At 41.7% G+C, this 24,821-nt stretch overlaps 1 protein-coding gene across 1 annotated transcript; it reads left to right on the top strand.

Annotated features, from left to right (window-relative positions):
* Positions 1 to 830: 830 nt before the first annotated feature.
* On the top strand, positions 831 to 24,366 carry f5 (coagulation factor V). The gene is made up of 25 exons (XM_050049412.1): positions 831 to 1,110; positions 1,555 to 1,637; positions 3,970 to 4,092; positions 4,590 to 4,802; positions 4,908 to 5,063; positions 7,078 to 7,299; positions 8,338 to 8,503; positions 9,584 to 9,764; positions 12,807 to 12,903; positions 13,029 to 13,234; positions 13,380 to 13,527; positions 13,632 to 13,844; positions 14,026 to 16,081; positions 16,209 to 16,377; positions 16,977 to 17,213; positions 17,939 to 18,155; positions 18,423 to 18,602; positions 18,991 to 19,107; positions 19,195 to 19,266; positions 19,374 to 19,459; positions 19,569 to 19,724; positions 19,817 to 19,961; positions 20,936 to 21,087; positions 21,629 to 21,811; positions 21,946 to 24,366. Exons 1-25 carry the CDS (start codon positions 950 to 952, stop codon positions 22,090 to 22,092), a joined length of 5,886 nt encoding a protein of 1,961 aa, XP_049905369.1. The 5' UTR covers positions 831 to 949; the 3' UTR covers positions 22,093 to 24,366.
* The last annotated feature ends 455 nt before the right edge of the window (positions 24,367 to 24,821 follow it).

Raw genomic sequence — 24,821 nt, 5'->3', positions numbered from 1 at the left:
AACACTGAGATATTTTCACATCCAGGATAGAGGACAAACTTAATATCATCTTGTCCCAAAAACATCTCACTGGGGAGTAATGCCACGGCAGATGCATGAGTGATTCAACATAAATGTGAAAGGGAGTGTATCTGCACGGTGTAATATACACCACCCTATGCAACACTTTTATTTGTAAAAGTCTGTAAAAAGAGCAAAAGTGCAGGAGAGAGGTGCAACGATAAAATTATTGTCTAAAATGATTTAAAATCAAGTTTAAAAATAAGTTTGCATTCATTACAGGGAGGAGTAGAGGAAAATTTCAGCTTTGACGTAAAAGTGGTCAGAGTTGGGGCTTGTCATCATCTGGGGGGTTATTCCAGGTTGGTGATGCATGATAACAAAAAGGAGAAGTGTTCTTAAATTTAGAATTATTTCTGAATGAATGAATATTGGTAACAGAGTTGTTTTGCTGTTTATGGCAACAGAAGTTATTATAATTAAAAACACCTATTCTCATACATCAGTTTGATAAGTGCTCATGATGAAATAATGTACGCAGAGACGTTTTAATTACATGTAAGAATGTGTCAGTTACGCAAAGTTTGGGATGAGCTGCCACTAATCATACATGTTTATCTCCTGAATTATGGCGTGTTTCTACGGGGTGACTTTCCTGGGACATTTTGAGGTCAGAGAAATTATCAACGTGATTTTCAACACTGTTTTTTCAGAGATGATGGGAATATGCACACCCTCGGGGATGACTCACAGCAAAACACATGAGGTTTCAATTACAAGAGAGACGGGGGGGAAAAAATGCCGAGACACAGTTCATTGCCCTGGGACATGATGTTTAAACGAGCCTGTGTGTCAGTGACAGATAAAGCACTGAGCGGACCTCTCTGACAGATCACAGCCTCTTCACTTGCAGAACAGACCGCTCTCACCTGGAGGACTGATCCCAGACATGAGGCTCTGTGTCCGGCCTGGAGCTTGGTGTCTCCTGCCTGTCCTGGTTCTTCTGACTGTCCTTCATGTCAAAGCTGAGGAGCAGCAACCAAAGGAGAGACACTATTATATCGCAGCTGTCGAGATAGACTGGGACTACTCTGGCAATGACGCACAAAGGTAGGATACTGCTGGTTGGAGACTTAGACAAGAATTAAGGCAAACATTTTACATGCAGCAGGTGGTAAAGGCTATATTTCAATTATTCTCATTCTGTTATTATAATGAATAATTATTTAAATTATGATTTCTGTCCACCTAAGCTCATCAAAAAGTCTTGACGCGCTGTTATTTAAGTTGTTGGTGCTTTGTAAAAACATTCCAGTCTGTCCTTGTTTCATTCCTCAGGCAGCCTGTTCTTCCTCCTATGATTAAATAATCATTACTACAACACACACACATTTACACACACACTGGGTCACACACATTAGTTGCAACACGTAGGGAAACTTGTGCCTTCATATCTCAAAGTCCATATCTGGTTGATAATGCTGCACTGCTGTGTTTGACTTGTGCTTCTCTGGTGTGCTGATTCATGTTTTGTGTTTTTCCGTTATTCCTCAGGTCGGGTCCCACCTATAAGAAAGTGGTCTTTCGGGAGTATGACAAAGACTTCAAACAGGCTAAGACTCATCCCTCCTGGTTAGGTAAACCTCCCGTAGGGTTTCCACGAAGACACTGTCTGACTCTGATTCCTAGGAAACACTTCTCCTGTCCTCAGATCCCCTTTACACTCAGATGGTATCTTTCGTTTTCCAATTAATTCCCAGAATGTGTACTTAACAGATATTTCTCAAGAGGTTTCTTTAAAGGAACGATGTACTTTGGTACTAATTAGAGGGGTATTAAGGATGTGTTTAACTGGTACACATAGTAAGTGCCTGCGGATTTCTTTCAGTTTGTAAATTAAAAAAATAGATGGATTTGTTGGGCTGATCTGAACGCTTCAAAGTTTCAGGCGTTGCCACGATAATCAATGTTCAAATCAGTATTTAAATGCTCTATTTTTCTATACCATTACCCTCAAAAATAGATAGAATAGCCCATAAAGTAATATATAGCAATTCAATATTACTCGTTATGCATCAGTGTTAATTATTAGTTATTCTCAGACACGGACATTTAAACTGAGCAACAGGCCTAGTTTTGTGAGTACATCAGTCTGACCACCCGTGACAGGCTCACAGATACACTAGCATGATGTTGAAAAAGTCTAAATTTCAAAAGCTGGGCAAATTTAGGAAACTTTGATTCATCACAGATATTGCCTCAAAACTGGTATTCAGCCCTGGTAATCAGACAGATTATACAGATGGGTGGGAAACTGAAGTATAAATCTGAAATAAGTGTTGAATCAAAACAAATGCAGATGCGTCCTCACAGGCAACCCTATCGCCAGGAAAAATGTTAGCATTGTACGTTTCTGCAAACCATGGACACGTTACATTTGTACATCAGTATGTAACAGATACATTGAAACTTAACAACGCTTGTGTTAAATTGTGGTAAGAGATTTAGGTCCAAAAATGCTTGGTTCTGGTTAGGACAAGATCATGTTTCTGCATAAAACAAACATTGGTGGCACGATCCAGGCAGGAAGCACAGCGATGTTTTGGTGAAAAAACGACAGCTTTTTGTTGCACTATTCCCCGCTGGAAACACAGCGAAGGGTCTCGAAAAAACACCCAGGTTTGTTGGCACACATATATTGCATTACTTTAGAAATGCTAACATGATACATATGAAACGTGCAGATGTAACACATTTGTGGTTTGCAGAGACGTGCATTTTCTTCTGGCGCCTGCCTGATACAAGGCATGAGGAGTCAAAGATTCACCTGTGGGAGATTTTGTAGACGTGTCAGGCAGCACTCTCCAATGCCGTAATTAAAACACCAAATTAGGGAATTGTATTTTGGATAAATGCTGTTCTATGTTAAGAATTATTAAAGCTGCACTGTAAAATATTTGACTGTACGTTTACAGTAAATTACTGGCTTCTTGTTACTTTACTTTCGCAGTAAATTACTGTGTCATTTTCACAGTAAATTGTTGTGAAATAACAGCTGTCTACTGTGATCCCACTGTGGCCATGCCTGCATATTACTGTGATTTAGGAGAATTTACTACATTTAACTGTAACCTCACAGTTAAAGCCTGTTACATTACTGTGATATTACAGTATGTTCCTGTAAATTCCTCAATTTAACTGTAACTTCACAGTTTGTGTACATCTGATTACTGTGATTTATCAGTATGCTTGTGTAAAATTTACTATATTTACCTGTATGATTTTCACAGTAAAATTCTGAATCTGGTCAAATATCACAGTAAAAGCCAATAATGTAATTTATTGTGAACTATTACAGTTACATATTATAACTTCCTAGAAATAATTTGCAGTGTGTTCTGTAGACTCGTCGTGGCCCAACACCTTAATAAGACCAAAAAGAAAATATTCTTCAGGAGCAGGAAAATATTACTAACGTTTATACAGTTGGGCATATCTTTCCTTTAATGTGTCACCAGTGTCTAGAACAGCATAGTTAATGGGGTTTATAAGCAGCATGCAATTTTGAAGAATTGTAAAATTGTTAATAACTCTAACTACTGTTTCACTTGTGTCTGTTTTTTTTGTTTTTTTACAAACGCTAATAAATCAGCAGCTTTTTAACGACTGCTTCTATGAATTTTTTTCCCTCTTTTCCCTTCTAATTAGTGCCACAGTATATTTAGCTCTCCAGGACCATTCCTAGTTACATATTAATTCCTTTCCAGGAAAGTATCAGATGAATAAGAGAACATTACATTACCACGTATATAGGACATTGGTGATTTATATTTGCTGGTCAACAACAGTGTATAAACAACAGAAAAACAGTTTGACTTTATTTGACTTGTTCCGGTGTGTCATGGTGGTGTGCCAAAATACACACGTGATGCAGACTCCACGTAACCCTAATTATGTGTTTCTCTGCAGGTCTGCTCGGACCCATACTGAGGGCCGAGGAGGGCGAGACCATTGTCGTCACTTTCAGAAACATGGCCACCGGACCGCACAGCATGCACCCACACGGGGTCGCTTACGGGAAACAGTCAGAGGGTGGGTGCCTGTAAACGCAGCTGCGGATGAGTCTGACAGATGTGGCAAACCCAAAGACACCAGTAACATTCTCCCATACAGGCTGTCTGTCAGGGTCACTGCGGGGGCTCATGATGTTACACAAGATTGGCCAACACAACAAACAACCTTGTTTGTCTTTTTCTAAAATATTAACCAGGACAGGCCGATTATCAAAGTAGACGGTACTGAAGTCCAACAGGAAGCACTGCTAAGCCTTAGGAAATCACTGTCTGAGTCCAGGAGAGAGAAATAACAGGACATCAGCAGAGTGCAGAGGAATTCAAAATTAACGACTAGCTTGCAGCAAACTCTTCATCCAAGTGGAATTCATCTCACAAATTTTGTTGGGAAAGTCAGTAACCTCCTCAGACCCCTGCTCGGCAATGGGATTTCATTAATCTGACCGTTCCAATATGATTAAACCTCTCTGTGTATCCATAATGAAAGGTCTAATTCAGACTGATTTCTTTCTGCAGGAGCTAACTACTTTGACAACACATCCCTGAAAGAGAAAGAGGATGACATCGTGCAGCCAAACTGCCAGCACGTTTACTACTGGGAGGTGACGTCAGATGTTTCTCCGCAGCTAAATGACCCCACCTGTCTCACCTACACCTACATCTCCCACAGAAATGTTGTGGAGGACTACAACGCAGGCCTCATTGGTGCTTTACTCATCTGCAAGCCCGGTAAGCAGTGGAACGTGGCTGTGTTTCAAATCACAAAATATCAATCGTCACTGCATTTACATGAATTGTTTTTTTGTTTTTTTTATCTCTGTCCTCTCTCTGCAGGCAGTCTGGATGAGACGGGGCAGCAGGTCAACTTCCACCACGAGTTTGTCTTCCTCTTTGGGGTCTTCGATGAGACAGAGAGCAAGTACAAACCAAACGGCCACGCCAACCACGTCAAATACACCATCAACGGATACACAATGGGATCACTGCCTGGTGAGTCTGTCCAGTCATTCTGTTATTCATTGAGTCACAGAGTCAGTCGGTCGTTCAGGTATCCCTGGATATATTTTAAAACATGATATGCAGGTGACACATCAGGACGCCTCAGACTGAATTCTAGTTAATAGATGAATGTCTGCTCTGAGTCAGTGCAGAGTTTATTAACCTTATGTAGTCATGACAACAGTGTTGATGCTTCACGCTGCCATTGGTTACACTGACTGCAAAGACACTGATGACTTAAAGCCAGGTCTGTCCTTTTGTTACATAAGTATAAGGCTGGAGGACATGACTTTTCAAGCAATGGTAAAACTACCTTTCACAGTCTCCCATCACTCAAATTCAGATATCTTGTTTTCTCTGACCAAAAGATATCCAGTTCACTTTTACTGAAGACAAAGAGAAGCAGTAGATTTTCACACTTGAGAAGCTACAAACATCAAACTTAAAGGGGACCTATTCTTCTCATTTCAGGTTCAGATTTGTATTTTGGGTCTCTACTAGAACAAGTTTACATGTTTCAGTGGTCAAAAAGCACTTTATTTCCCTCATACTCTCTGTGCTGGAACACTTCTTTCACCCTCCGTTTAAATCGCTCCATTTTAGTGCCTGTCTCCTTAAAGGCCCTGACACTCCAAGCTGACGGTCAGCCGTCGACCAAAGTCGGGCCGTCGGTGAGTGTCTGTCGCCCTAGTTTTTCGGTGTGTCCTGCACCGTCGGCACCGCCGGGCAATTGAGCATGTTGAATTGGCAGCAGAGCTTGTCGGTGAGAGAGATCACTCTGATTGGCTGTTCAGGTTTTATTTCCTCGCCCCTGTAGCAAGTGAATCTGCCTGTAGTGAAACTGGGGCTAACCAGTTAACCTATTCAGGTTAAAGTGGGAAGAAGCAGCGGGTTTATCGGGCAGCTGAGTGAAGTGGAGCCTGCGGAGGAAACACCGGGACCGTCTGGATGTAATAGTCCGTGGAGGTGCTGCGGTGCTCGGCTGCACAGATAGGTGATTGATGTCGGTTTGGTGTGTCCGCACCTTAAGACCCCCTCCTTTCTGTAACTCAGTGTCTCTTCGCAAAAGTGCAGCAAAGATGACATTAATTTGTAGGCCAGCCCGGACGTTAACATCGACCTGGTTCCCTCCACGAAAAGTCAACAAGATTTTTACCCTGGATTTTGGATTATTGCAGAATATAAGCTCTGTGGCAAACAAAAGCTAATGACACATATAACCTTCACAATAAACAAATTACACTACAGTTGCGCGACTTTAACGTCACCATCACAATGAGTCTTTGGACTGTGGGAGGAAGCTGGAGCACCTGGAGGAAGCCCACGCTGACACAGGGAGAACATGCAAACTCTGCACAGAAGGGCTCCCCGACCCTGGGTTCGAACCCTCCTCTCCCGATTAGAGCCAGGAGCCCTCTTGCTGTGAGGCGACAATCCTAACCACTGAACCACCGTGTCACCTGCATTCATTCATTCATTCATTCATTTTTCGTAACAGCTTTTCTTGCTGGAAACAGAGTATTCAGAGGGGTTGGATGTTTTTTACTTAAAGAGATTACTTTTACTTAAAACTCTGGTCACGTTTAATTTGAACATCTGACATTTAATATTATATATATGACAGACAATAAGAAAAAGCATAATGGCTCCCCTTTAAACTGTCTACAAATACACTTTAAAATAGGGCTACAGTACAATTAGCAGTAGTAGTAAAACCTCTCATCACAGTTTCCTCAAGTCCAAGATGACGTCCTCAGAAACAGAGTTTTATTAATTATGTATTACGTCACTGTTATAACTACTGTTACTGAAATGAATGATCTGAATGCCTCTATCACCACTGCTCATACTGAAGGTACAGGTTTATGGTGGTGGTGTTAAACGTCATGGTGTACAGTGTGTGGTGCACAGTCAGTGAAAAGACATTCACCAGATGTTCTTCATAAACAACACGGTTCAAAGATAAATACACAGAGTGACCAACAGTCTCCTCCTTCCTGTCCAGATGTCAGCATGTGTGCCTACGCCCCCGTGAGCCTGCACCTGGTGGGTATGAGCTCAGAGGCGGAGGTGTTCACAGTGCACATGAACGGCCAGGTTCTACAGCAGAATGGCCACAAAATGTCATCAGTGGGTCTGATCAGCGGCTCCACCGCCACTGCCAGCATGGTGGCGCTCCACATGGGCCGCTGGCTGCTCTCCTCACACACCAACAAGCACATGGAGGGTATGTGTTTTTTCTACTCGTGAAATAAACTGATCCATGCGGAAGCATATTGCATTCACTTGACAAATAAAAAAAAAAATCTGTTTTATTGAGTAATTTTTTCTGTTTTTCGGAGTAATTTTTTTTAATTATTTTTTTCGTGGTAATATTTTTTCCGTTTTTCGTGGTAATATTTTTTCCGTTTTTCGTGGTAATTTTTTTTTCTGTTTTTCGTGGTAATAGTTTTTCATGGTAATTTTGTTTCTGTTTTTCGTGGAATTTTTTTTTGTTTGTTTTTCGGGGGAATTTTTTTCTGAGTTAAGAGAGCAATAGAACAACAGACACTTTCATTCCTTACTTGAGAGCTCGATATAATGGAAGCAAACATGACCCGCTTGTTTAGTTTAATCCAGTTTTACTTTGTTTTGAGATTGAGGGTTTTCTCTTAACTCAGAAAAAAATACTCAGAAAAACTGAAAAAATTACCCCGAAAAACAAAAAACTGATCAATGCGGAAGCATATTGCATTCACTTGACAAATTAATAAAAAAATCTGTTTTGTTGAGTAATTTTTTCTGTTTTTTGGAGTAATTTTTTTATTTTTATTTTTTTCTGTTTTTCGTGGTAATAGTTTTTTGTGGTAATTTTGTTTCTGTTTTTCGTGGAATTTTTTGTCTTTGTTTTTCATGGTAATTTTGTTTCTGTTTTTCGTGGAATTTTTTGTTTGTTTTTTGTTTTGTTTTTTGTTTTTTTGTAATTGTTTAAAATACCCTGAAAAACAGAAACATAATTACCACGAAAAACTATTACCACGAAAAACAGAAAAAAAAATTACCACGAAAAACAGAAAAAATACTAGCACGAAAAACAGGAAAAAAAATTACCACGAAAAACAGAAAAAATATTACCACGAAAAACAGGAAAAATTGCTCAATAAAACAGATTTTTTTTTTAATTTGTCAAGCGAATGCAATACGCTTCCGTAGATCCAACATCCACCATGAATACATACATTTTACCAGTGTAACTACATTTACAAGTGTGTTTCTGCCATTGCAGCTGGCATGCACGGTTTCGTGGACGTGAAAAAGTGTGATGGCTTCACAGCACCACGGCGGAGGATGACCATTGAGCAGAAACGATACAGCAGGGAGTGGACGTACTACATAGCTGCTGAGGAAATTGTCTGGGACTATGCACCTAATATGCCAGAACACGTTGACCAGTAAGCAGCATTTACAGACACGTCAGAGCATTTCATATGTTTCAGAGCATTTTTAAAAGTGTACATGCAAACTAATGAAACACCCCCCTGCAGCAAATATAACCTTTGTATTTATGATTTATTTAAAGGGAAACTTTGACATTTTTCAACCTGGATCCTATGTTTCCATGTTTTTTTGTCTAAGTGACTAATTAGGACAGCATTTTTTAAAACTGGTCCAGTATTGGGAGAGAGCTCTGCAGCTAGCTGCCGCGAAACCAGCTGCCATGTTACCACTCAGGGCATTTGTGCACCATCAATATATGTCCACTACAAATGTTTGTTTTTGTCACAGACAGGCTCACAGTGTGTTCACACCGGGCGCGAATAAAATATTCACCTCGTTCTACTTGCGCGAGTTTGACCGCTGGAATATTTGTTTTTACTCGCGGCATTCACGCGAGTCATTCGCGCAAGTAACAGTGTGTTCACACCGCTAGTAAATCAGACAAGTATGCCGGCCGGCTGGTTAAACAAAAAGGATCTTACTCTTAAACAAAAAGCTCTATCTCTGTAGGGACCCTTCCCATAATGTTGTCAGACACTTAAAACAATCTGAGCCTGTCAGTGGCAAAAACAAGCACTTATAGTAGATGTAAATTCATGGTGCACAAAATCCCTGTGTGGTTACATTTCAGTCTGTTTACCAGAGGCCGGCTGCAGCGGTCTCCTCTATACTGGACCAGTTTCAAAAACAGTTTTTCCCATTAATCACACAAAAAAATGGGTCCAGTTTAAAAAATACTGAAGTTACCCTTTAAGTGCTACTTTTGATTTGATATACATTGCTCTGTTGTCAAAGGGAGACATAATAGTGCTGCTGATTAACATGTCTCTACCAATTAAACCTGCCTCTCTTTTCACTTTTGCTTTAAGCTAAACATATTATTTCCCATCTTTCACTCTTTCACTTCCATCTTTTCCATCTTCTGACTCTATTTGATCTTGAGAAACAGTCTTACACTGATTAAACACACTGGTGCCACACAGTTTGAAATGCAGTGCAGTCAAAATTAAATAAAATGTTATCTCTTTGTGCAGGGACTTTAAGTTGCAGTACCTGACACAGTCACCAACACGCATAGGCACAAAGTACAAGAAGGCCGTCTACACGATGTACACAGACGAGTCATTCACTCAAAGGTTGGAGTCCAAGCAGAGGAAAAATGAGCTGGGGATCTTGGGCCCAGTGATCAGAGCGCAGATCAGAGATGTCATCAAGGTGAGATCATATTCCATTCAATTAAATTTGTAGCACCTTACCAGCAGGATTATATTTCATAGTTCTTTACATAACACAAGATCAGAGAAATCAGAATTTAAGTTTGTGTTCATGCTAGCTTTAATAACTGTGTCCTAGAACTGGGGAATTATGTATGAAAATGGCTGCAGTTCATATTTAAACACTATCCAATTAAAGGTATACTATGCAGGATTTACCTACAGACTCAAACAGAAGTAATCCCTCTCAGTCATTTCTTACAACACAATGAAAGTGTGTGTTGGTGTATTTATCTGCAGAGTCTGCCCTCTGCCTGGACTTTATTTTTTATGTTGCTGTTAGGACTTTTTAGACACAGCTCTCAGGGTGAGGTTGTGATTAAAAGGTAGCGAATAGGTGCACACATCCAAGAGGAAGCTACAATAATCACAGACACAGCACTGAAAAAAAAAACACATAGTGAGGCAAAAAACCAAGCAGACAAAACTCAAGAATGAACCAGGCATTGGCTTTCACTTTACAGCTGGTAACGCTGTTTACAAACAGTAACCAACATTTCCTGCACAGTATACCCTTAATAAAGCTGAAAGTCTGCACTTACTGTCAATCAGTGACTGTGAGCACACAGAGCGAAAAGACAAATCATGTGTCACTCTCATAGTTTCATTCTAGACTTCAGGTCATCAGGGATAATATTAATCATTGTCTACCAGAGGTGTGGAATTGAGTCACATGACCTGGACTTGAGTCATACTCGAGTCACAAATTTTAATCACTTAGGATTCGACTTCACAAAATCAAATCAAATCAATTTTGACTTGAATATACTTGATACCTTCCACCAAACCCAAAGATTAAAAAGTACGATATTTAAAAAGTGTGACATGAATCAATAAATTTTTTTGTATTTCCTGAGCTGAATCTACTCATGTTAACATAAACAATTTTATTTCATTTAAACATGCAACGACATACAATATTACTTTTAAGAAAAAAAAATTCTTACAGAAAATGTCGGGAAGAGAAAGTTATCAATATTTTTCCAATATGACATGAGTTTACAACAAAACAGGACAGAAACACACAGAATTCATTCGGTCGTGGTAAACTACTGGTTAATCCTTTGGGTCCTAGGCGTTTTTGGGGTATTTTTACTACCTTTACTTTTAAGCTCATATCACAGTCATTATAAAGGCNCATCTTGAAAGCTGGACTACAAATGTGGATAGACAGGGAGAAACACACGCAAGCCTAAGACGTGGTAAGATACGATATTCCTCACTATATGAAGTGACTGATAACAAGATCTGTATAATGGATTGTAAAGAACTTCGTCAGGTTTTTATTTTGTAGACAATGAATCTGGATTTATAGCATGATGTGATGACAGCACAATGATGTGTGTGGTGTCAGTGGAAAGCTCTGCTCCTGTGCTTTCATGTGATGCGTGGCATTTCTGTGCGAGCCTGCATTCGCGAGTAATCCATCCAAGAGTAATGTGTGTGCAGAGCTGTATGAAAAGCTCTGCTATACATAATTTTAGTGTAACTTTATCCATTTTTTTCACTGTGAAAATATTGGACTACCGACAAGTGCTTGGCGGTCGGAAAGCTACGATTCTGCTTTTTCACGTGATATGCGTGGCTTCTCGCTATGACGCACGCGGAGAAAATCAATAGAGAAGAATAGGTGTGAATTTGGACGCACTATGCGTCATTCGGGCCCATAGGGTTAATAGCGCTATATGCTATGAAAGTGTGATGTCAGCACTACTTCTTTTATTATTAAGTTCAGTTGCGCTTGTTTTAACAAGTAAATGCTAATTTAGAAAAGCATTCATTATATTTGTGGATTTATTTTATTACTTAGTTATTAAAATCAACCCGGTCTTACTCCAAAGTTGCTTGGGCAGTGACTTCTTCCGGCATGATACGCCGCTGGTCGTATTATTATATATGTGAGTAGGACGGTCGGAAGGAGTGGTGGATGGATCCAACAAACACCGACTTTCACCCAAGAGGCCACTGTTTGCTCCCCGTAAGACTGTAAAGCCAAACCCTGTTCTTTTTTCTAAACACAACTACGTTTGTGTTTGCAAACGTAACCACATGCCTTTGGTGTTGAAGGAAAAAAAAAAAAAAACGTCAATTCACGGTCTTGTACCAACGTAGTGCTTTTATTTTGAAAACGACTGTATGCAAACTGTACATTTCCTGTGAAAACAGAAGTGTATTATGACAACAGACAATGCATGAAACAGGCTAAAGTTAACAAGGCGTCCTAGAACATCAACAACCAACACACCCAGGGTACCTTGGACGTCATACGTGGACGTGGAAAGTCCATGACTTGGGTGCAAAGACCTTCGACTTCCTTGTGACTTGAAAGACATAAGCCCTTTTTAAACAGGAATTGTGCAAATTTGCAGGAAAGCCCAATCAGTCTTTTTTCAGCATTGGCAGTATAAAAACAAAATCGGGGAGTGCAGCAAAATGCCGTCTACCTACTTTTGTTTATACAGAATGCGCCTTTTTCGGGGCAATGGGGGGCGTGAGCAAGTAACAAAATGTGTAGCTCAGCGTGTGACGTAAACAGTGCCGTGGGAGGGAAGCCGCGGCTGGTCAGTCCTTCGGCGATTCTCTTGGAAGTCGGCCCGTCCTTCACCGTCCCCGTCATCTGACGGTTCGTTTGCGAGGACAAGGAGGGCGTGCAATTCCTTGTTTCCTGTTAGTCCACCGCCAGTGGGTCCCAGTGCAGCATCATCAACAGCTCCTCCCACAAGTCATCAACAGCCCCTCCCGTGGCGGAAGGGCGCCTCTGTCTGTTTAAACTAAAAGGGTTCCACCAATATGTCTACCCTACGAGGCGGAAAATTGGGCACCTCGGATCAACTCGCCAACCGGCTCTGTGTGTCTAAACACTCGCAGCTTGCCGGCAAAACGGCCCAACATTCATCGAAAATCTGGCAGTGTAAAAGGGGCTAATGACTTGATCTCACCTCTGTTGTCTACTGTTGTCAAACCTCTTCCTGTCCTGTTACAGATTGTTTTTAAGAACAAGGCCTCCAGGCCCTACAGCATCTATCCACATGGACTGACCATAGAGAAGTCAGATGAGGGAGTCAACTACCCAGCAGGAGGTACTAAATCTCTCCTCACAGTAAAACAGATGGATTTCTGTGGTGGTATGATGTACCCACTCTGGTTTCACCATATAAAAAGATTACAGTCAAACTGATGAGGTAAATCTGTATGTGTTTGCCAGGCAACCAATCTCATGGTGTTCAGCCAGGTGAGACACACACCTACATATGGAAAGTGGTCGACGAGGATGAGCCTTTTGACGCAGATTCTCGATGTCTGACACGACTGTACCACAGCGCAGTGGACACACCGCGGGACATCGCCTCAGGACTGATAGGACCAATCCTCATCTGCAAGAGTCGCTCCCTCAATATCAGGGGTGTGCAGGTAAAGACACTCATTCATTTTTAGGCATGCTTGCATATGTATAACAAATGTACATATTTCTACTCAATCCATTGAGAAAACAGCTGTTAAAATTAAAAGTCGTAAATGAAACAATCAAAAATATTCTTCTGGTTTCTCTCCACAGCTGAAAGCAGACAAGGAGCAGCATGCCATGTTGGCTGTATTTGATGAGAACAAGAGTTGGTACCTGGATGACAACATTCGCCAATATTGCGATCGAAGCAAAGTCAACAAGGCAGACCCCAACTTTTATAAATCCAATGTCATGCACAGTACGTTTTTGCTATAATCAGACTGAAACTAATGAAAGCTCATTCTTTAAAAGATATGACATATTCACTAAAATTCATTAATATTCATGTAAATCTCCTTACAGCAATTAACGGTTATGTGTTTGAGAGCGGACCGCTCTTGGGTTTCTGCAATGGTGAGGTGGCAACATGGCACGTGTCCAGCATAGGAGCACCAGACTTCATCCAGACAGCTACTTTCTACGGCCATCCGTTTGAGCTGAATGGACGAACGGAGGACTTTCTCAGCCTCTACCCTATGACTGGAGAGACAATCACTATGAACATGAACAACATCGGTCAGTCAGGGCTTACAATGCCTCTTTTAATGTCAAATTATATATCGTGTAGGGAAACCTTTAACTTGAGAAAATACTGTGACAACAGAAAGTCAGTATGGTACCATCTGAAACGTCTGCGTGTGAAATGCTGCAGCTTTGTATTTTAATAGATGATTTTTTTGTGTCCCTCTCAAACCAGGTTTCTGGCTCATGGCTACTCTGAATTCCCATGAGACAACCAAGGGAATGCGTGTAAAGTTTCAGGATGTTGAGTGCTTTCGCGACCGCCAGTATGAGTACAGTGACGATGACGATAATGAAGAATTCACAGAATTTACTTTGTGGAACCCTCTCAGCTTGGATGAAATCAAAAAGGAAGAGGAGAAGCAAATACCTGAGAAAAAGAAGCCAGTGGAGTCAGATTTTTACACGGAAATGTTAGCAGCTGAATTAGGTCTCAGGTCTCTGAAGAACCAATCTACTATATCAGATGTGGAGCTGCTTGACCTCTCCATCCTCGAATATGATACTATCGATGTGCCTGACGGAGATACTCATGTAACCGTTAATTTCACTGAGACAAGGAATAAAAACAAAACATCTACTCCAAAACCAAATGCTCTAAATGACACATTATTATCAAATGGGAAAGAAGAGGATGGACTAAACCTGACAGCAGTTAATTTGCTGAAGCAAAGCATGAGCGAGAATACAATACATTTGCAGAACAGTAGTGCACCATCAACTTCTGACAATTCTTCTGTGCATAAAACAGAAAACACAACAGCTCACAATGCTACGTTGTTATCAGATCTAATGAACGCAACCCTGACTGATGCCAACAAGACTTCTGTGGGTGGGGTCTTGGTGGAGGACTCCGAGGAGACAATCACCAGAGGGGACGTGTTTTCTTACTCTACGCCTTTGTCCAATTCCAGCACCAACAATCTCCACAGTGTACCAGAGGGCAACGCCACAAAACAGGAAGATAAGAATAACACTGCAGTGGCTGAGGTTGAAGAGGTCGACATCAGCAGCCTTATCAGAAGCATCTTGAACATCTTAGAGCTGAGGTTGGAGAGCACAGATGACAAAATCAGTGGCAAGGACTCGCTGACCACCACAACAGAGCCGGACAATGACCTTCAAATGAACTCCTCTGACATTATCCCCACCAATTCCAGCCTTGAAAATGTAACACACGATTTACTCCAAAATGGGTCCTTACAGAATGTCACGGTGGATATGTCCAAATCAAATTCATCAGGGAAGATTAGTTTAGAAAGTAAGAAGAACACCTCAAATCTTCTTGGTGAATTGAGCCATGCATCTACTGCAACAAGTGGCAATGACTCCCTGATCACCACTGCAGAGCCAAAGAATGACCTCCAGCATTCCAGCATTGAAAATGTAACACACAAGTTGCACCAAACTGGGCCTTTACAGAATATATCGACATTAAATTCATCAGCAGAGATTATTTCAGAGAGACGGAAGAATGCCTCTAATCTTCTTGGTGAGTTCAACCACACATCGTCTGCAAAAAGCTTCTCCAATGACACTTCTGAGGAGCCAACAGAGCCGGACAGCATTGAAGAAGAAGTGCATATCTACCTCACAGAAAACAGTACGCAGGTGATTAAAACCACCTCCATCAAAACACAGGGCCACAACTGGACTTATGATGGAACTCACCAACTGGAACCCGGGGATATTCCTGACTACATGATGAAATATCTCGGAAAAGAAACCCCCAAAACGACGCCAACTCCAAAAAAGAAGGTCAGGAGGGTGAACCTCCGACAGTGGCCGCAGAAGGGTCAGGGCATGAAAACAAAGAGGAGGAAGGAGTACAAGCCTCAAGCCAGGAGTGGCTTACCGTTCTCTCCTCGTGGGTTCCATCCAGGCATGACCCCGCGAGGGTCACGACCCCTTGCACTGCAGCCTGTCTCTGATGAAGCGGAGCTCATTAACATGCCCGTGGTCATTGGTGTGCCCCGGCCTGATTTCAGTGACTACGAGCTGTACATTCCTGGGGACGAACCACATCATCTAGAGCCAGTTACCGAAGATTTGAATCGAGATGAATATGAATATGTGACCTATGTAGACCCCTACAGCAGTCATGAAGCCATAAAGAATATCAACCTAGATGACACCACCAAATACTACTTAAAAAACTCAGGCCCGAATGTTCGGACTTATTTCATCGCTGCAGAGGAGGTTGAGTGGGACTATAGTGGCTACGGACAGAGGTAAGCTCAGAGATATGAAGAGCTCACACAACATTTGAAAAGACATGATTGTTACGATTTTTTGGAGAATTGTACAGCAGGTACACATTGGTACACAAAGCTGAAATATGTCCTGTTCTCACCACAGGAGGCAAGACAAGTCGCAGCAGAACAGCCGAGAAACTAAGTTCACAAAGGTGGTTTTCCGAGGATACTTGGACAGCAGCTTCAGCACACCTGATATCCGTGGAGAGATGGACGAGCATCTAGGCATCCTGGGACCTGTCATTAAGGCAGAGGTCGGACAAAGCATCATGGTAAGACTGTCAGCTTCTGATTCTTCTGGGATCTCACATTTTCTTATTTTATTTCCTGTGTTAAGCTTCCCTTTCATCACTACCTCTGTCGAGGAGGTTTTGTTTTGGTTCAGTTTGTTTCTTTGTCAACAAGACTTTGTAAAATCTACTGGCACCACTTTAGTGAAACTTGGCGAAAGGGTGTAGCGTTAGCCAAAAAAGAACCCTTGAAATTTTGGACCAGATTCAACTTTTAGATTTAGATTTAATATTTAGATTTGGCATTTAACATTTATATTTAATTTGTCACTTGTATGTAATATACTGTCTTTCATGAAATTTATGAAATGTGAGGAGAAGGAGCTGAATTTCAGGAAAGTGAGCTAAATATAATCAAAATATATCAGCTAGAAAATTGTAACCTAATTTTTAAATCAGGCGCCCTACGAGGGACGAGCTGTTTCACCGTATTTACAGTCTTTGTGCTAAACTAAAATAACTGTCCAAAGTTTTCATCAAACTTTTTGCAAGAAAATTAATAAGAGTATTTTCCAAAATATTAAACTATTCCTTTACAGCCATGATTACCCAACCACAGGATGTGTCTGTTTGTCTTGCAGGTGGTGTTCAGGAACAACGCCAAGCGTCCTTACTCTTTACATCCAAACGGAGTTTCCTACACGAAGAACACAGAGGGTCTGTCCTACGAGGATGGCTCCAGGTACTGGCATAAATATGACAATGAGGTTAAGCCCAACACCACCTTCGCATATATGTGGAAGACCAGTTCTATGGTTGGGCCATCGCCAGGAGAGTCTCACTGTCGGACCTGGGCCTACTATTCAGGCGTTAATCCTGTGAGTAATCTGAATTTTGTGGACAATTATTGAATAAATGCTATTTACAAATAGAAATTAAAGAAACATTATGCAAATTTTAGTTGATTGTTGAGTCTCAGAGTTTTAGACCTGGTATTGACACATGATACGTGATCCAAACACAAGTGAACAGTGGAGACACGCCTCTGTTCACACCTGTGTCTATCATGTGTCTCCAGCTGACCGTGTGTGTTCAGATTTCATTACTGCCCCACGCACACGTTATTAGCTGGCTTTTAAAAGAAATCACAGAGTCAGCGGATCGTGAGGGTCGTGAGACATTCCAAGATGTAGGTGCTACGGTCGCAAAAGCTAAATCACCTCGTGTCTTAAGATGAGTGCGAGGGACAGACAACAAATGTAGTGTAGTCTGACCGAGTAATGCTCTGTAAGCAAGGATGAGAATTTTAAACTGGATCCTGAACCCAACAGGGCGCCAGTGAGGGGATTTTAGTGTAGGCACTAGTGGACCATTTCTATTGCAGAGTTCAAAGGGTCAAAACCACTGTGTATAGAGTTGGAGTTTCTGACTGTGGCACCTCCTAGTGGCAGCATAAAAACATTCAACAGGCTGAAAGTAACTCACACTGCAACGATTTTCAACAGGACTGTGTAATTTTTCTACAAACACAAACTCACACACAGATGTGTTTGGGTTGAGCACGGTGGAGTGTATTCACTTTAGGGTATGTTCTGTCTCTTAGGAGAAGGATATCCACACTGGATTGATTGGGCCTTTGCTGGTGTGTCGAGAAGGAACCCTGACCAAGAAGTTATCAGACATGAGGGAGTTCACGCTGCTTTTCATGACCTTTGATGAGTCGCAGAGCTGGTACTACGAGGACAACCGTGAGAAGATACAGAGGAGAAGCCGAAGGAGATTTATGGACCCCGACTTCAAGGACAACCTCAAGTTCCACTGTAATGCATTATACACCTTCAGCTAGCCTGGTTTAACTGATCCTCCTCCCCAAATCTTTTGATCATAAGATATAACATGCAAATTTAAACACATTTAGTATGTAAATCCACTGTTAATAATCTAAGTCCACAGTATCTGTAGGTAGAATTCACTGAGTTGCATTAACTTTTTTCCGTGCATTCAAGAGTTATCAGTTACACAACAGAAAAACAAAGTCACCTGACCAAACATCATCAAAATGTCTTCTTGTCTGTTTTTTTCTTCAGCCATCAATGGCATCATATACAACCTGAAGGGCCTGAGGATGTACACCAACCAGCTGGTGTGCTGGCACCTGATCAACATGGGCTCTCCCGAAGACTTTCAGAGTATCCACTTCCACGGACAGACGTTCCTCCACAAGAAGCTCACCAGCTACAGACAGGCCGTTTATCCTCTGCTGCCAGGTGAGCAACATACTGTCTGTTTCTTAAAGGGACAGTTCACCCTCGAAGCCCCTCTATGCAGAGTTTGCATGTTCTCCCTGTGTCAGCGTGGGTTTCCTCCAGGTGCCTCCAGCTTCCTCCCACAGTCCAAAGACATGCAGGTTAATTGGTGACTCTAAATTGTCCGTAGGTGTGAATGTGAGCGTGAATGGTTGTCTGTCTCTATGTGTCAGCCCTGTGATAGTCTGGTGACCTGTCCAGGGTGAACCCTGCCTCTTGCCCAATGTCATCCAGGATAGACTCCAGCCCAAGTGGTTACAGAAAATGAATGACTGAATGTATTTGGTGTCGACAGCGTAGCAGAGACAAGATGTTTCAACTAAATCACTGAATCAAACTGTGTTTGCAGGAAGCTTTGCTACTCTGGAGATGAATTCATCCAAACCTGGCCTTTGGCAGCTGGAGACAGAAATTGGTTTGAACCAACAGAAGGGCATGCAGACCCTGTTCCTGGTTCTAGATAACGGTACAAACAACTACACAACCCTGCAGCATTAAGACATACTGTCATGTTGTGTTTTCATATTGAGCTTTTGCTTTTGTCTCCTTCAAGACTGCTACCATCCACTGGGTTTAGAATCAAGCAGCGTGAAAGACAACCAGATCACAGCAATCAACACGAGAGGTAGCCATGCCTCCTTCTGTCTGCACCCATCTGTTTTACCAAATGCACCGTGTACCGCAGTAAAGTTCTGTGTCACTGGAGGAATGACAATATTTTAATCTTTGTAGGATACTGGGAGCCATTTCTGGCCAGACTGAACAATCAGGGTAAATACAACGCATGGAGCACAGAGCAGAACCACAGCTGGATTCAGGTATGGTGTTATAAGTGTGAATGTGTGTTTGTGTTTAACTATATTTGCATGTGTGCGCTTGCTTTCCACGTGACAACAATCTGCTACCTGTGGACTTCCCCCTGTACAGGTGGACTTCCAGCGGCCAGTTGTGATCAGCCAGGTGGCCACGCAGGGAGCCAAGCAGATGTTCTACTCCCAATACACGACGAAGTACATGATCTCCTACAGCAACGACCGCAGGAAGTGGATCTTCTACAAGGGCGACAGCAGGGACCTCAGGAAGGTGGGGGTTTGATCACTTTGGATCAATGCAGCTACAAACTAAGTGAGGCGTGTGCGATCGCTTATTTTTCTTCTTGCTGTCTCTTTCACCAGATATTCACTGGGAACCAGAACGCCTATGATCCAAAAACAAACACCTTCTTTCCTCCTATGGTTGGACGGTTCATTAGGCTCCACCCCATCGAATGGTACAACTCGGCTACAGTGCGCATGGAGTTCTACGGCTGTGAGCTCGACGGTAAGATGTTACTGTATTAGTTTTTCATTTCATTAACCTTTATTTAAACAGGAAGTCCACAAGAGTTCACAAAATATGCAAAATACATTTTTTGGTGCGGTTACATAGGTTATGTAGGTTAGGTTTAGAAAAATAAGGTTACGTAGGTTAGGTTTAGGTAGGTAAAGTTATGTAGGTTAGGTTTAGGTAGGTAAAGTTACGTAGGTTAGGCTTAGGAAGGTAAAGTTACGTAGGTTAGGTTTAGAAAAATAAGGTTACGTAGGTTAGGTTTAGGTAGGTAAAGTTATGTAGGTTAGGTTTAGGAAGGTAAAGTTACGTAGTTTAAGTTTAGAAAAATAAAGTTACGTAGGTTAGGTTTAGGTAGGTAAAGTTACGTAGGTTAGGTTTAGAAAAATAAAGTTACGTAGGTTAGGTTTAGAAAATAAAGTTATGTAGGTTAGGTTCAGAAAATAAAGTTACGTAGGTTAGGTTCAGAAAAATAAAGTTACGTAGGTTAGGTTTAGAAAAATAAAGCTATACTGTATATGTTAGGTTTAGGGAAAAGAATAATGGCTGGCCATTGTTACATTACGTACTTAACATAAGGTTCTGTACTTGGTGTAACATGTTCGCTCGACCCATTCACCTCTATCTCCTCATGCAGACTTTCACTCTTAATACAACTTCCTTCTTTACTCCCGTCAGCACATTGGTAATATGATCGCAAGCTTTAAGATAACGTGGGTTACATATGAATACTGGTGCATTAGTTTTGATAGGTTTGAGCAACATTTAGATTGATAGATTGAGAGTTGATCAATTTGCAAATCTGACCAAAGGTGGCATTGTGACAGTATTTTGTATATTTTATGATAACTACAAATACTTTAGTTATGACATGACACCTAAATGTATGTGCACATGCACTATGTGCTCCAGTATTGTCATAGAGTTTGGGTTCCTGTAAACGTGACATTTCTTACCTGCTGCCTCAGGCTGCTCGGTGCCTCTGGGGATGGAGAGCAGACTGATAGAAGACCGTCACATCACAGCGAGCTCCACAGCCTCCAGCTGGTACTCTGGACCCTGGAGGGCCTCCCTTGCACGTCTCAACACACAGGGCACCGTCAATGCATGGCAGGCTAAGGTAAAATCCTATTAGTGACATGACCGGTCTAAATTAAAGGGATAGGTCTGATTCTTAGAAGTGGGGGTGCAGGAGGCACGTATCCATAATCAGTGAATTACATACAGTAGATGTCAGTCAGCACGCCCCCAGTTTGGAGAAGCAGGCAGGAGTGCCAACATGAAACTCTAGCAGTGGACTCTGCAGGCAAAACGTTTTAGCCACTTTTAAAAAGTTCTACCTTAAAAAATCAATATCAGTTTACGTGTACACTTTGTTGAGAGTATTTCTAATCACTTTACCTCTCTGTCAGACGGCCCCTTACAACAGGGAACCCGTTAACAGCTTCAGTTTCCAGTATCTCACTGAAAATATATCAAACAACCCCACACACAAAAATCCAGACTATCCCTCTAATGCATTTAAATTCATATTGAACATCAGGTAGAACGTCTCAGGATCTGAGTGACCTGCAGTATACACACACCTGCTTCTCCAAAATGTGTGTGCATGCTAAATTACAAGGCAAAGCTACCATCTCTCTGTGTCCTCTCCTCCACAGTATAGTGACATGCGTCAGTGGCTTCAGGTGGAGCTGCCCCAAATAAAGAAGATCACAGGTATCATTACACAAGGAGCCAAGTCTCTGGGGACAGAGATGTATGTCATGTCCTACTCTCTGCAGTACAGCGACAACGGGATACACTGGACCCACTACACAGATGATGAGAACATCTCTTTCAAGGTGAGCTGAGGCAAAAAAAAAATACTTTAGTAAAACATTTTGTAATTAACCAGCTCACAGGCGGCTGGAGTTTTCTTTCACGGTCACATAGACGTGATTCTAAACAATGTCATTCTCTTTCTCATCAAACGCAGACTTTTTTGGGAAATAAAGACAACAACGACCACATGAGGAACTACATCTACCCTCCGATTTTCTCCCGCTTCATCCGCATCCTCCCCAGAAGATGGAGGAACTCCATCACCATGAGAGTAGAGCTACTGGGCTGTGATTTTGAGTGATGATACACAAAGACACAAATCCATAGCAAATGATGTCAGGTCAGGTCAACCGTGCACATGCAGACTGAAACACTCAAAGTGTACCCCCAGACTAATGCACTTCAACTTCCACACATACGGTCATGTATGAAGGATACTACATATATAAAGTAACTAAATCACGGCCAACACATGCAGACATTTGTTGCTTAGGCTGTCTGTAAAGCTCCTCCTATACAGTGTTTTATCATACAAATATATGGCCGGTTAGAATGAGTTAAAGGAGCAGTGTGTAAGATTTGAGGAGATTTAGTGACATCTAGTGGTGAGGACTGCAAATTGCAACCAGCTGAAACTTCTCCTGGTCAGAATTCCTTCAGTGTTCAATGTTTAGGAGGTTTTTACCATGAGCTGAATTATCCACAGAGGTCTCTTCCTCGCCGAAATTAACGGACCAGGTGATTTAAACCGGTAAAAATATTGAATAAAGTAGTTTCATGTTTAGATATCGGTGTTTTTCATACACTCTCGTCGACAGTGGCCGACACGATAATGCAATGAAACGTGATTTCAAAATGTCCCTATCCAGAGCCAGTGTTTGTGTTTGTCTATTATGGACTACTGCAGAAACATAGCGGTGCAACATGGCGATCGCTGTAGAGAAGGATCCACTTGCCTAGTGCCTGCTTTGTGTCTTCATGTATTCACAAAGATTCTGAGAATCCTCTCTGAGAGCTCCTAACTTAGCCTTAAAATTTAAGGAGTCCTAGCTAAGGAGTGATTTGGAAAGTTCTCAGAGCATCTCTGAGCAAGGAAGAGACAGAAACTTTGACTTCAGTGAGGAGGTGTGTTCGACCCTGTTGCTAGGTGTGATGTGTGCTTTTAACAGATCAATCAATCAATCAATTTTATTTATAAAGCCCAATATCACAAATCACAATTTGCCTCACAGGGCTTTACAGCATACGACATCCCTCTGTCCTTATGACCCTCACAGCAGATAAGGAAAAACTCCCCCAAAAAACCCTTTAACGGGGGAAAAAAAAATGGTAGAAACCTCAGGAAGAGCAACTGAGGAGGGATCCCTCTTCCAGGACGGACAGACGTGCAATAGATGTCAGATGTGATTGGTTGTCACAGACACCCCCTTCGTAAGCCTGTAAGGTATGAGGACACCCAGTGGAAATTAAACGAACTGCTGACTGTGAAAGTGTTGGAAGGTTGAGACAGACAAAAGTCATCACTGCTGCACTGTTGCATTTTTCCAGTTTTCCAAATATTTTAGTGTTGTGATCATTTTGTTTCTGGCATTATAGCATTAGGTGAGAAATGTGTGCGCATCCCTAATGACATCACCCACACAAATTCTCCCTGCATGAATTAATCTGTAGCGTTTAATTTACTCACTGTCATCCAGCGTTTGGAGAATATTCCTTATACCTCTTTGTGTTTTCACCATTTTCTCCTCTGATTAAGAAACTCTTAAACTTCTTAAAAGTCCTCCTCCCTGCTCCGTACAGTTTTTACCTTAAGGTCTGAGATGCTCTGTGAATAACTTATCTTTACAAGGACCTAACTTAAAGAGGAAATACTAAGAAAGGAATTTTCCTAGAATTTTTCTCACGCAGAGGAACTCTTTGTACTAGGAAGCTTTGTGAGTACAGCCTCAAATTTTCAGGAGGTCTTTACCAGGAGCCACATTATTCACAGGGGTCTCTTTGTCTCCGTAATAAACCGACCCGCTGATTAAAACCTGTAAAAACACTGAATGGAGCAGTTTCATGTTAAAAAAAAAGGTTTTTCAATGCTCCCATCGTGGAGGGGCTTCTTCCTACAGTGGCTGACATGAAAACATAAAAATGTGAATATCCCTATCTAGAGCCAGTGTTTGATTTGTCCGTTCTGGGCTACTGTAGAAACGTGACGGTGCAACATTGTGATCTCCGTAGACGAGGACCTGCTCCCTATGTAAATATAAACAGCTCATTCTAAGGCAACAAAAACCCAACGATCCTTATTTTCAGGTGATCATACACCACAGAAAACAATATTATTATTCCATTTCTGCCAATAAATCCCCCTGAATCGTACACACTGCACCTTTAAAAGAACTTATTCATATGTGCATTAGTGTGAGTAATCTTAAATGCTTTGTCAATATTTTAATGTGTTTTTGAAATGCTACTTTCAGCTGATATACGACACCTTGTCCTTCAGAAATGACTTTAAATGAATGTAAATATGTAAGTAGAGATCATGTAATTTATTTTTCAATAAATATGATTGTCATTCTTATATCTGGTGTCGGGCTCAGTGATGTATGGCCGCTCTAAGTATGTGAACTCTGGTATCTTCTCATGGTGTCCTATGTAAGGGTGTCACTTTTAGCACCTCTGCTGAGGCCAGGCCCCTCGTTAAGCAGCACCTCGGAGCCTCCAGAGTCAACAGACACGTGCAGCTGCAAACACATGGCATGTTTGTCCATTTGCTGATCATGTTAGAGCGGGCACTGGAGGTGTGAAAGTCTCAGCATGGCTGCCCTGCGTGCTACTGATCTCACAGATAGCTTTATTGGACGACTCAGCTGGCTGTCTTGGGCTTTGGGAATACTGTCACTCCACCTCTGAGAAACAAGTGACACCGAGATGAAATAATTTAAGAAAAAACGAACAATACTGCACAACTATATCCAGGGAAATGCAGGTGAGGTAAATCCTCAGTTACATTGGTAACAGTGTGTATCCACTTCC

The sequence above is a fragment of the Epinephelus moara genome, chromosome 7, assembly GCF_006386435.1.
Source record: "Epinephelus moara isolate mb chromosome 7, YSFRI_EMoa_1.0, whole genome shotgun sequence".
In the NCBI taxonomy this organism is placed as follows: domain Eukaryota; kingdom Metazoa; phylum Chordata; class Actinopteri; order Perciformes; family Serranidae; genus Epinephelus; species Epinephelus moara.
Note: the sequence above shows the minus strand (reverse complement) of the source record. Positions and strands in the feature narration are given on the sequence as shown.

Coding starts and splice junctions, on each gene's coding strand:
- f5 (XM_050049412.1), top strand. CDS start 950: ATGAGGCTCTGTGTCCGGCCTGGAGCTTGGTGTCTCCTGCCTGTCCTG. Junction 8,504..9,583: donor ATGCCAGAACACGTTGACCA/GTAAGCAGCATT, acceptor CTCTTTGTGCAG/GGACTTTAAGTTGCAGTACC. Junction 19,267..19,373: donor CACAGCAATCAACACGAGAG/GTAGCCATGCCT, acceptor TAATCTTTGTAG/GATACTGGGAGCCATTTCTG.